The sequence below is a fragment of the Rhinoderma darwinii genome, chromosome 6, assembly GCF_050947455.1.
Source record: "Rhinoderma darwinii isolate aRhiDar2 chromosome 6, aRhiDar2.hap1, whole genome shotgun sequence".
NCBI classification, from domain to species: Eukaryota; Metazoa; Chordata; class Amphibia; order Anura; family Rhinodermatidae; genus Rhinoderma; species Rhinoderma darwinii.
The window spans coordinates 1,953,393-1,966,046 of NC_134692.1; the positions used below are offsets into that span (position 1 = coordinate 1,953,393).

The following is a 12,654-nucleotide window of genomic DNA, read 5'->3' on the forward strand; positions in this document are numbered from 1 at the left end:
GTGTGCGGGAGAAGCGTCTAACATTGAATCACCCAGGTCTGCTACACCTGCGCCATTTTTCTACATTTGTCTTTCATTGTCTTCTGCATCTTTCATACTATTGATAAATCTCCCCCTTCTGCCTGATGTCTATTCCGATTTAACAAGATGGCGTGTAGCGCGTGGTGCGGATCCTGGCGTGTAGCACGTGGCGCGGATCCTGGCGTGTAGCACGTGAGTCGGATCCTGGCGTGTAGCGCGTGGCGCAGATCCTGGCGTGTAGCACGTGGCGCGGGTCCTTGCGTGTAGCACGTGGTGCAGATCCTGGCGTGTAGCACGTGGTGCGGATCCTGGCGTGTAGCACGTGGGTCGGATCCTGGCGTGTAGCACGTGGTGCGGATCCTGGCGTGTAGCACGTGGGTCGGATCCTGGCGTGTAGCAGGTGGGTCGGATCCTGGCGTGTAGCAGGTGGGTCGGATCCTGGCGTGTAGCACGTGGTGCGGATCCTGGCGTGTAGCACGTGGGTCGGATCCTGGCGTGTAGCAGGTGGGTCGGATCCTGGCGTGTAGCACGTGGGTCGGATCCTGGCGTGTAGCACGTGGTGCGGATCCTGGCGTGTAGCACGTGGGTCGGATCCTGGCGTGTAGCAGGTGGGTCGGATCCTGGCGTGTAGCAGGTGGGTCGGATCCTGGCGTGTCGCAGGTGGGTCGGATCCTGGCGTGTAGCACGTGGTGCGGATCCTGGCGTGTAGCACGTGGCGCGGATCCTGGCGTGTAGCACGTGGCGCGGATCCTGACGTGTCGCGCGGTCCCCCTTGTATTGTGCACTCCCCACCAGGACATTGCGGCAAAGTTTATCTCAAGTCCATATTGCGTTTGGCACAGCCGTAGTGTTACCTGCCCCATCCCCCAATGTAACTTATCAGATCTGTTGTACGTTACAAAACTATTTTGAAAATGGCGCCACTTATCGTGACCGCGGCAGCGTCGCTTCAATAGCCCATTATATTCATTCATTGTTCACCTTTCACCTGATAATTGTGCCCCAGTATTTGTGACTGATGTCCTGTGGTTTACCCCTTCCCCCTGTGTCCCCCCTTCCCCCTGTGTCCCCCCTTCCCCCTGTGTCCGGCTGTGTCCCCCCTGTGTCCGGCTGTGTCCCCCCTGTGCCCGGCTGTGTCCCCCCTGTGCCCGGCTGTGTCCCCCCTGTGCCCGGCTGTGTCCCCCCTGTGCCCGGCTGTGTCCCCCCTTCGCCCTGTGCCCGGCTGTGTCCCCCCTGTGCCCGGCTGCGTCCCCCCTGCCCTCTATGCCCGGCTGTCGTCCCCCCCCCCCCCCCCGCCCTCTGTGCCCGGCTGTGTCCCTTCTGCCCTCTGTGCCCGGCTGTGTCCCCCCTGCCCTCTGTGCCCGGCTATGTCCCCCCTGTGCCCGGCTGCGTCCCCCCCTGTCTTTCTCCTGAGCTCCCATGGGATGTCCTTGACCTCCGTGTTGGGGTCACGCGTCGGCTGCACTCGCGGGTTTGCACTTTCCAGTCTGTGTTTCGCTTCCTCGGGAGCCGCTGCGTGTGGTGTCGCCTTCCCCCGTCAGTATCAGGTTCTCAGTATCGGGACAGGTGATCCTGCAGCGCGGTGAAGACTGGAGGGCATTGTCCTGGGAGAGCCGCAGAGCACATCCCGCCTTCTCCCGCGCTCCCCTGGATTATTGGGGTGCAGTTGCCGGCCGCCATGTCACGTGATCGCTGCTGCGCGCTGTAGGACGTTTCCCGTCTTTGTTCCCGGATTATGAGCAACTCTAAGTGCAAAGATCCTTTTCCCTCAGGGGTGACGATAAACTGGCTGGAACCAAAGAGCCTCCTGTCCGACCACCTGGAGAATGGAGGGGCCCCCGGCTTCCCGGCAGAGGAGAGTGAAGGGCAGGACCTGCTGATCGAGACGCAGGGGGCGCCAGAGAGCAGCCAGCTGTGCAGGGTAAGTGCCGCCGTGTCCACCGGGAGTCTGATCGTTGTCTATGGTGCGCTGTGAATCCATACGGGACCCCCACAGACCCAGAGAACAGGGGCCCCGTCACTCTCCTAAACCCCGGGACAAAAAGGGAAAGTGATGGAGAGCGGGAGGAGCAGATATCGGGGGACACGGACATATCGGGGGACACGGACGCTCGGCCCACCCCAGCAGTGGGACAATTACACGTTCTGCAGGGACTGGGGGTCTCCACAATAGAACAAGTAACTGGGAGGGAGGAGGAGACGGGGGAACCAGGGAAACCCGGGCCCCTCTATAGCTGGAGATGCGATCACGTATCACACGGACGCGCAGCGACTCCAGGGACGTGTGCGGCGGGGGAGGTGAATGATAAGCGGCAATAACTGCTACAAAGAGAACTACAAGTCCCAGGAGACACGGAGGTTTAATAGTAAAGCTCCGGTTTTCCTCGCGGTGCGTAGCGCTGTGATCATGTGGTGGGACGTGCGGTGTAACCCACAGCGACCGCCTCTAATGTAAAGCGCCGCCGCTTTAAAGATCGACGACATTTAAGTTGCGTGAAAAAGTTGCACGTTGCGTCGCTCCCCGTATTAGCGCAATAATTTCCGTTTTTCTATTTTCCGCCGCTTTTAAAACAGTTGGCCCTTAGTTGAAGGGGGCGTGGCCACCGCTGCCTGACGCAAGAATTATAATTGGCGTAAATGAGAGCGGAAATCTCCGCCATTAACCCTCGCCCCTCCATTGCAGGAAGTGGTTACAAGTTGCTGCGCACACGTCCCTGGTACCGCCATGCGGCGCTGTTATCGGACTGCGCGGGGGTCATGTCTGCTGGGGGCCGGGCGTAACCTCTGTCCCCCCCCCCCCTTATACGACAGATGAGGTCATACTTCCGCTCCAGTCGTTTCCTCATCTGCAGCCTGTGCCGTCTCACGGCTGGAGTTTGGGGGACGCTGTCACCCTCTCGCCCTGCGTCCCCCTCTCTCGCCCTGCGTCCCCCTCTCTCGCCCTGCGTCCCCCTCTCTCGCCCTGCGTCCCCCTCTCTCGCCCTGCGTCCCCCTCTTCGTTGCCCCCCTGTATTTATCACCTCTGTGTTTCTCTGTCGTTCGCAGGAACCTGAAGATATAAACCCAGAGGAGGAGGTGGAGGACGGGTGTGAGGTGACGGAGGACGATCTGGGGGCGGTGGAGGAGCAGCGCAGCGTCATCCTGCACCTCCTGTCACAGCTGAAGCTCGGCATGGATCTCACACGGGTCAGCGTCCTCCACATTCATGTCCAGCCAGCAGAGTTCCTACATATTCCCTTGTCTGATCTTTATTATTCCTGTTGCTGATGTGGCGCCGGCAGGTTCCGCTGCACCGAGGTCGTCCTCACTCTGTCTCCTCCGGGGCTCACAATCTAATCCCCCTTTTATGTTTTTGGGGTGTGGGAGGAAATTCACAGGAGAACATACAGACTCCATGAGTCTCGAGAGCTGCAGAGCAGAAATCTAACCGCTGCCCACAACCATAGCATAACGCAGCAATGGATACAATTCCTCACCCGGTTTCAAGATTTCTGCTTGCTGCCAGTGAATGGAAACATTATTTACATCCAGAGGCTAAAAACACATCCTGATCTCTCCTGTCCTGAAAGTTTGCTACAATGTATCAGTGCAGGGGAAATGTCAGTCTGCAGTAGCGGCTGTTTGTATTGGTCTAGACGATCCTGTACTGGGGATAATGGGGCGATGGTTGTCAGTCTTGTCGCCCCCACGTTGGTGTCATTATCCCAATATTTCCTTTTTTTCCTCCTCCGCAGGTCGTCCTTCCCACCTTCATACTGGAAAAGCGTTCGCTGCTGGAGATGTACGCGGACTTCCTCTCCCACCCTGACCTCTTCCTGTCTATCAGTGGGGGGCTCACCCCGGAAGCTCGCATGCTGAGGTTTGTGGAATATTATCTGACCTCCTTCCACGAAGGACGCAAGGGCGCCCTGGCCAAGAAGCCATATAACCCCATCATCGGGGAGACCTTCCACTGCTCCTGGAGGGTCCCCAAGGACTGTGTTCAGCCCCCCCAAACCTCAGACACCTCAGTAGAGTCGCAGGATCAGACGCCACCTCAGGAGGGCACCGCAGACCAGAAGGAGGAGGAAGAAGAGGAGGGGGAGGGGGACTACCTGGTCAGGTTTGTGGCTGAGCAAGTTTCTCATCACCCTCCAGTCTCAGGATTTTACGCAGAGTGTCCGGAGCTCAAAATGTGCGTCAACACCCACGTGTGGACCAAGAGCAAGTTCATGGGGATGTCCATCGGGGTCACTATGGTTGGAGAAGGTGATTGTCTCTTGTCTGGGTGTTGTGTGAATGATTCAGAGACTCCGCAAGACATGAGAGGAAATGTGTGTGTGACTATAACAACACTGACTCCATCATACAGGGCACATATAGATATCATCTCCATAAACAGCAATGTGTGTCAGGCCACAAGCTTGCTGACTGTTTCCAATAACAACCAGCAGAATAGTGAGTGCAGCTCTGGAGTACAATACACGATATAAACTCAAGATCAGTACAGGATAAGTAATGTATGTACACAGTGACTCCACCAGCAGTATAGTGAGTGCAGCTCTGGAGTATAATACAGGATATAACTCAGGATCAGTACAGGATAAGTAATGTAATGTATGTACACAGTGACTCCACCAGCAGAATAGTGAGTGCAGCTCTGGAGTATAATACAGGGTGTAACTCAGGATCAGTACAGGATAAGTAATGTATGTACACAGTGACTCCACCAGCAGAATAGTGAGTGCAGCTCTGGAGTATAATACAGGATATAACTCAGGATCAGTACAGGATAAGCAATGTAATGTATGTACATAGTGACTCCCCCAGCAGAATAGTGAGTGCAGCTCTGGAGTATAATACAGGATGTAACTCAGGATCAGTACAGGATAAGTAATGTAATGTATGTACACAGTGACTCCACCAGCAGAATAGTGAGTGCAGCTCTGGAGTATAATACAGGATATAACTCAGGATCAGTACAGGATAAGTAATGTAATGTATGTACACAGTGACTCCACCAGCAGAATAGTGAGTGCAGCTCTGGAGTATAATACAGGGTGTAACTCAGGATCAGTACAGGATAAGTAATGTATGTACACAGTGACTCCACCAGCAGAATAGTGAGTGCAGCTCTGGAGTATAATACAGGATATAACTCAGGATCAGTACAGGATAAGCAATGTAATGTATGTACATAGTGACTCCCCCAGCAGAATAGTGAGTGCAGCTCTGGAGTATAATACAGGATGTAACTCAGGATCAGTACAGGATAAGTAATGTAATGTATGTACACAGTGACTCCACCAGCAGAATAGTGAGTGCAGCTCTGGAGTATAATACAGGATATAACTCAGGATCAGTACAGGATAAGTAATGTAATGTATGTACACAGTGACTCCACCAGCAGAATAGTGAGTGCAGCTCTGGAGTATAATACAGGATATAACTCAGGATCAGTACAGGATAAAGAATGTAATGTATGTACACAGTGACTCCACCAGCAGAATAGTGAGTGCAGCTCTGGAGTATAATACAGGATGTGACTCAGGATCAGTACAGGATAAGTAATGTAATGTGTGTACACAGTGACTCCACCAGCAGAATAGTGAGTGCAGCTCTACAGTATAATACAGGATATAACTCAGGATCAGTACAGGATAAGTAATGTAATGTATGTACACAGTGACTCCACCAGCAGAATAGTGAGTGCAGCTCTGGAGTATAATACAGGATGTAACTCAGGATCAGTACAGGATAAGTAATGTAATGTATGCACACAATGACTCCACCAGCAGAATAGTGAGTGCAGCTCTGGAGTATAATACAGGATATAACTCAGGATCAGTACAGGATAAGTAATGTAATGTATGTACACAGTGACTCCACCAGCAGAATAGTGAGTGCAGCTCTGGAGTATAATACAGGATGTAACTCAGGATCAGTACAGGATAAGTAATGTAATGTATGTACACAGTGACTCCACCAGCAGAATAGTGAGTGCAGCTCTGGAGTATAATACAGGATGTAACTCAGGATACGTACAGGATAAGTAATGTAATGCATGTACACAGTCACTCCACCAGCAGAATAGTGAGTGCAGCTCTGGAGTATAATACAAGATGTAACGCAGGATCAGTACAGGATAAGTAATGTAATGTATGTACACAGTGACTCCACCAGCAGAATAGTGAGTGCAGCTCTGGAGTATAATACAGGATGTAACTCAGGATCAGTACAGGATAAGTAATGTATGTACACAGTGACTCCACCAGCAGAATAGTGAGTGCAGCTCTGGGGTATAATACAAGATGTAACGCAGGATCCGTACAGGATAAGTAATGTAATGTATGTACACAGTGACTCCACCAGCAGAATAGTGAGTGCAGCTCTGGAGTATAATACAGGATATAATCAGTACAGGATCAGTACAGGATAAGTAATGTATGTACACAGTGATTCCACCAGCAGAATAGTGAGTGCAGCTCTGGAGTATAATACAGGATATAACTCAGGATCAGTACAGGGTAAGTAATGTAATGTATGTACACAGTGACTCTACCAGCAGAATACTGAGTGCAGCTCTGGAGTATAATACAGGATGTAACTCAGGATCAGTACAGGATAAGTAATGTAATGTATGTACACAGTCACTCCACCAGCAGAATAGTGAGTGCAGCTCTGGAGTATAATACAGGATGTAACTCAGGATCAGTACAGGAGGAGTAATGTAATATATGTACACAGTGACTCCACCAGCAGAATAGTGAGTGCAGCTCTGGAGTATAATACAGGATGTAACTCGGGATCAGTACAGGATAAGTAATGTAATGTATGTACACAGTGACTCCACCAGCAGAATAGTGAGTGCAGCTCTGGAGTATAATACAGGATATAATCAGTACAGGATATGTACAGGATAAGTAATGTATGTACACAGTGACTCCACCAGCAGAATAGTGAGTGCAGCTCTGGAGTATAATACAGGATATAACTCAGGATCAGTACAGGGTAAGTAATGTAATGTATGTACACAGTGACTCTACCAGCAGAATACTGAGTGCAGCTCTGGAGTATAATACAGGATGTAACTCAGGATCAGTACAGGATAAGTAATGTAATGTATGTACACAGTCACTCCACCAGCAGAATAGTGAGTGCAGCTCTGGAGTATAATACAGGATATAACTCAGGATCAGTACAGGATAAGTAATGTAATATATGTACACAGTGACTCCACCAGCAGAATAGTGAGTGCAGCTCTGGAGTATAATACAGGATGTAACACAAGATCAGTACAGGATAAGTAATGTATGTACACAGTGACTCCACCAGCAGAATAGTGAGTGCAGCTCTGGAGTATAATACAGGATATAACTCAGGATCAGTACAGGGTAAGTAATGTAATGTATGTACACAGTGACTCTACCAGCAGAATACTGAGTGCAGCTCTGGAGTATAATACAGGATGTAACTCAGGATCAGTACAGGATAAGTAATGTAATGTATGTACACAGTGACTCCACCAGCAGAATAGTGAGTGCAGCTCTGGAGTATAATACAGGATGTAACTCAGGATCAGTACAGGATAAGTAATGTAATGTATGTACACAGTGACTCCACCAGCAGAATAGTGAGTGCAGCTCTGGAGTATAATACAGGATGTAACTCAGGATCAGTACAGGATAAGTAATGTAATGTATGTACACAGTGACTCCACCAGCAGAATAGTGAGTGCAGCTCTGGAGTATAATACAGGATATAATCAGTACAGGATATGTAATGTATGTATACAGTGACTCCACTATTTGGGTCAGAGCCGCACACTCAAGACATTTTTTTTTTTTTTGAGGGGGGTCTTCGTTTAGTTTTGGGGCTATTTTCAGTGCTGCTTTCTTCTCCCAGGTGTCCTGCACCTCCTGGAGTATGATGAGGAGTACACCTTCACACTACCCTGCGCCTATGCCCGCTCTATCCTCACTGTACCATGGGTGGAGCTAGGGGGGAAGGTGAACGTGAACTGCCCCAAGACGGGCTATTCGGCAGCGATCACCTTTCACACAAAGCCTTTCTATGGAGGAAAGTTACACAGGTGAGTGATCGGGGGGGGGGAGTTTTTCGACGGGCGCCGGCTTCCCGGGCGGATTGTTCTCCTGTTTTTATTTCAGTGGCGGCCGGCGCTGGACTTGCTGTACGTTTAGTCCCTGAGCTCGGCCGCCCGTGGTCATTGATGGAGACCTGTGCGTGTTTTATTTTTCAGGGTGACGGGCGAGGTAAAGCACAACCCAACAAACACGGTGGCGTGTAAGATTCAGGGCGAGTGGAACAGCATCTTAGAGTTCATGTCCAGCTCCGGAGACACCAGATGTGTGGATCTGACGAAGCTGCCGGTGACGAGGAAGAGAGTGCGGCCGGTGGAGACGCAGGGACCGTTCGAGTCCAGGTGAGGAGACCGGAATCCTCCGAGGGTTAATGTACCAAATAATGAGAATTTGTAACTTCCTCCTGGTTTTATTTTCTCCTCTGATCGCCGCACTGAAGCAGTCATGGGAATATTGTGCTCGCTCTGGGGTTGTCATGGTAACATCAACAGACTCACTCTCCTATGAATGGTCTTCTTGTCATGTGACCGACACGATCTTGAATGTATTGTCATGAGTGAAGGTCACATGACGGGATGTCTTAAGTAGAGCTGGTCTTTATATGTTACCATGACAACCCCAGAGCAAGCGTAATATTTTCCTGACTGCAGCACGAGCAGAAGTGAAGAGTCGCCCGTCCTATGCCTGTAATTCTCTGCTGATGGCGACTGTTGTCATAAAGTGCAGGTGTAGTAACCGGAGATAAAGGGGCGGCGCATACAATATAATTATCACTGAGGTGCCAGGTAGTGAAGCTCCACCCCCTGTGCAGTAGAGGCGGTCCTATATCCAGGAGGTGTGGCTTTTTTCCTCTGCTCATAACTGTTTTTTCTGGGATCGCAGGCGGCTTTGGTCTCATGTAACAGAAGCCCTGACGGCGAAAAATATAGAGGAGGCCACGGAGCACAAGAGAGCTCTGGAGGAGCGGCAGCGGGCGGAGGAGCGGCACCGCATCGACACCGAGACGCCATGGAAAACCAAGTACTTCTCCAAAGAGGCAAGTCCCGGGGTCTAGTAATAGAGAAATGTGGGCGAGAAAATCCCCGACATACAGAACGTCTCAGGGCATCGTCTTACTCTCCATATAACGCGCAGTGTCTGTAAAACCTACTGATTCCAAGTTACAGCGTTTCATATACTCCAGTTACAGCCAGAGCTGCAGTCACAATTCTGCTGGTAAATAATGTCTTCTAGTACATTCACATCCAGAGCAGTAGGACATGATATAACAGTTGAATTTTGGCTGCAGCTCTGGATGTGACTGGAGTAAGAGATGATGTTAATATCAGTAAGGCAAAGGATTGACCGAGTTTCTGAACGTTATCTGGCGACTGGATCTGCGCAGCTCTGCGTTATCGCGGTCTCTGCTGCTCCAAACCTGAACTAGACCTAGAAATCCGTCAGTTATACGACCGGCGCCATAAGGGCATGTTCACACGGCTTATTTTCACCCGTTTTTCGAAAAATCTGAAGCAGAACGTCTCCAAACATCTGCCCTTGATTTCAATGGTAAAAACGACGTTCTGTTCCGACGGCCCGTTTTGAAAAACGGCTGCGTAAAAAAAATGGCCGCGAGAAAGAAGTGCATGTCCCTTTTTGGAGCCATTTTTCATAGACAATTGAAAACCGCTCCAAAAACGACCTTAAAAAAACGCCACGAAAATCGCGATTGGCTTGAAATACGTCTGAAAATCAGGAGCTGCTTTCACGCATTTTCAGACGTGTTTGCGTTTGCGTGTGAACATACCCTTATAATTACTGAGTGACACCGGCAATTCCTGCACTCTACTGAAATACTCTGTGCTGCTGGTGCTCTGTGACGTTCTGCCACATGCTCTGTACACTGGAGTCCAGGCAATGGTTTCCTGCTGATATTTGGGGTGCGGGGGTTGAGGTCCTGGGTTTTCTCGGGGTGCAGGCGGCTGATCCTTTAATCTCTGACGTCACGTCGTCATCTAGTTCTGTGCTGGCGCCTCGGCCCTGCCCCCCATGATCAGTGCCCCCCATCTCTACAGACCCCCTGTAATTTACCAGCCGGAGCTGTGACTGTTTGTTGTTTGCAGGGTGACGGCTGGATCTATAATCGCCCCCTGTGGAGCTCCGAACTATAAACCGGGAGAGTCTGGGCGGACAGGAGCCGAACCTACAGAGGACCGAACCCCAGGAATGGCGCCCTCGTTTTATAACCCCCCTTCCCCTGTGATATTCTACAATGGGTTGCAGCAGCCACTCAGGGTCCCCTGACACACAGAGACGACTCCTCTGCTCTGACCCCCTGTCCAGTATTAATTTGCCTCTTGTCCGGACCCTGAGCCGTGGTTTTTGTGCTGCTGCAGCCCCCGGACTCCCCCATGTGTCTCGGCCTCTGGATCAGGAGTCGTCTTCGTCCCGCACCGGAGGCGACCGCGTTCCTTTCTTTTTGGATTGTTTAACAGTCACATGAGGATTAACCCTTTCCCTGTCATGCTGCCTCTGGACGCCGCCGCCAGGCGCTGCGAACGACTCGGGAGAGACTGCGGTAGACGGAGGTTCAGGCCGCGGTGACATTAACCCCTCTCTTGCCGCTGCCTGTCCGGTGTATCCGACTCCTTGATCATTAACCTCATCTGTACCTGACGGGCAGCAGCTTGTGCAGTGACTGGAGGATGATGGGTTCTCCGTACATTACATGAGTGGTGCCTTATTTCTCTTCTGAATGTCGTCTTCCAATCCGTGTGTCTGCTCTGGTGTCGCCGGCTCCCTCGCGGGGGGCGCTGGTGGGGGGTCTCCTGGGATCGGCACTGAGAGAACAGACGTCCCACAAACCATGTGATGGAAGAGTGAGAATAAATTGTGACTTGTCTCCGTCCTGAGTCGTTTCTCCGGAGCGGTTTTGTTTTGTGGCGCAATAGACCGGCGGGGTGTCCGTATTTATCGAGTGTCCCGCAGTAAAAGGGGGGACCCCGGAGAATGTGACGAGTCTCAGAACCCCCCTCCTTATTCACAATACGGCTGCTATAGATCAGGAGTTACATCAGGTCTAATACTCCAGTTACATCCAGAGCTGTCCATTACTGTTAGTAGCAGACTTTTGTTTGTCTACGTTTTACAGACAGTATCCCATAATGCATTTCTGTCTGGTAATTGGAAAAGCAGCAGAATTGTGACTCCCGCTCTGGATGTGACTGGAGAAAGACATGACGATACAGCAGAATTGTCTGTAGCTTTGACTGTGACTGGAGGATGGCATGATGTAAAAAACTGTTGTGGGATGACCCCGTGTTCTCCGAGACCAGTCAAGCAAAGTAGACGGAGCAGAACACGCGGAAGAGGAGTCCGACCCCCCCTGATCGTGGTGCTGCAGGATCAGACTACACTGGTTTTGTTTTTGTAGTCTGTAACCATGGAGACACTAGTGCTAAATACACAAAGCGGGAGATTTTTAGATCAGATGGAGGCGTTTCAGGGGTTCTTTGCTGATCATCTGTTCCGGGTCAGGGGAGTCGCCCGGGCGGCACACAGAGGGTTATTCTTTCTAATAGTTGAATGATCGCCGGAGCGGCGGCGCTTGTTTCTGTATAACGCACGTTCTGCGGCTGCTTCAGCTTTTTATGGAATATTTTTGAAATTATGACCTGAAAATATCTGTTTTAAATGTTTTTATTTTGTGTATATTTGTCCATATATTAGTCTCCTTTACTGGTAACTCTAATGCCCACCTGTGCAAAGCCCAGAGAGACTCACCCAGCTTTCCCAGACCCTGAATGCCACAAATGTTATGCTGTTACCTCTAGTGCTGCGCTGTTTGTGTGTCAGTCTCTACTGAAGTTCTGGCATTCTTTTCATGAACCATAAACCGTTCTTATCTCCTCCCATAATAATGTGCACGGCAAAGCAGGGAATTGTGGGAGGACGCAGCGGCTAAGAGGAAACTATGATATATAATAAATCCTGGGATTATCATGAGTAACAAAGCTGCATCTGTGGTCGGGATCTATAGGGCTGTTCCAGGACAAGTGAATGTCCAGCCCTGGACATCTATATATTTATTTCTGCACTGATTAATAATATAATATCTCTATATTGGTCAGAGCTCCAAATCCCCTTGCTGAGACAGTTACATGGTAAATTCTTCCTGCCTGGAGCCACCACTAGAGGGAGCTCACAACATACAATAAATGCAATAATACCACAATATGTAGTGAGCTCTCCCTAGTGGTGGCTGCAGGCAGTAGAATGTTATCATGTAACTCTATGGGAGCTGTATATATCTGTATGTAGTGAGCTCCCCCTAGTGGTGACTGCAGGCAGCAGAATGTTGTCATGTAACTCTATGGGAGCTGTATATATCTGTATGTAGTGAGCTCCCTCTAGTGGTGACTGCAGGCAGTAGAATGTTATCATGTAACTCTATGGGAGCTGTATATATCTGTATGTAGTGAGCTCCCCCTAGTGGTGGCTGCAAGCAGCAGAATGTTATCATGTAACTCTATGGGAGCTGTATATATCTGTATGTAGTGAGCTCCCCCTAGTG

At 50.4% G+C, this 12,654-nt stretch overlaps 1 protein-coding gene across 2 annotated transcripts in view; it reads left to right on the forward strand.

Annotated features, from left to right (window-relative positions):
- OSBPL11 (oxysterol binding protein like 11) overlaps positions 1–10,983 on the forward strand; it is a 29,706-nt gene extending 18,723 nt beyond the window's left edge. For both annotated transcript variants that reach the window (XM_075829007.1, XM_075829006.1), the window contains exons 7-13: positions 1,794–1,942; positions 3,067–3,207; positions 3,756–4,269; positions 7,906–8,092; positions 8,261–8,443; positions 8,985–9,138; positions 10,205–10,983. In XM_075829007.1, the coding sequence (XP_075685122.1) occupies positions 1,794–1,942; positions 3,067–3,207; positions 3,756–4,269; positions 7,906–8,092; positions 8,261–8,443; positions 8,985–9,138; positions 10,205–10,252 (1,376 nt within the window). In that variant the 3' untranslated portion in view covers positions 10,253–10,983. The remainder of the gene's footprint in view (positions 1–1,793; positions 1,943–3,066; positions 3,208–3,755; positions 4,270–7,905; positions 8,093–8,260; positions 8,444–8,984; positions 9,139–10,204) is intronic.
- Positions 10,984–12,654: the final 1,671 nt, after the last annotated feature.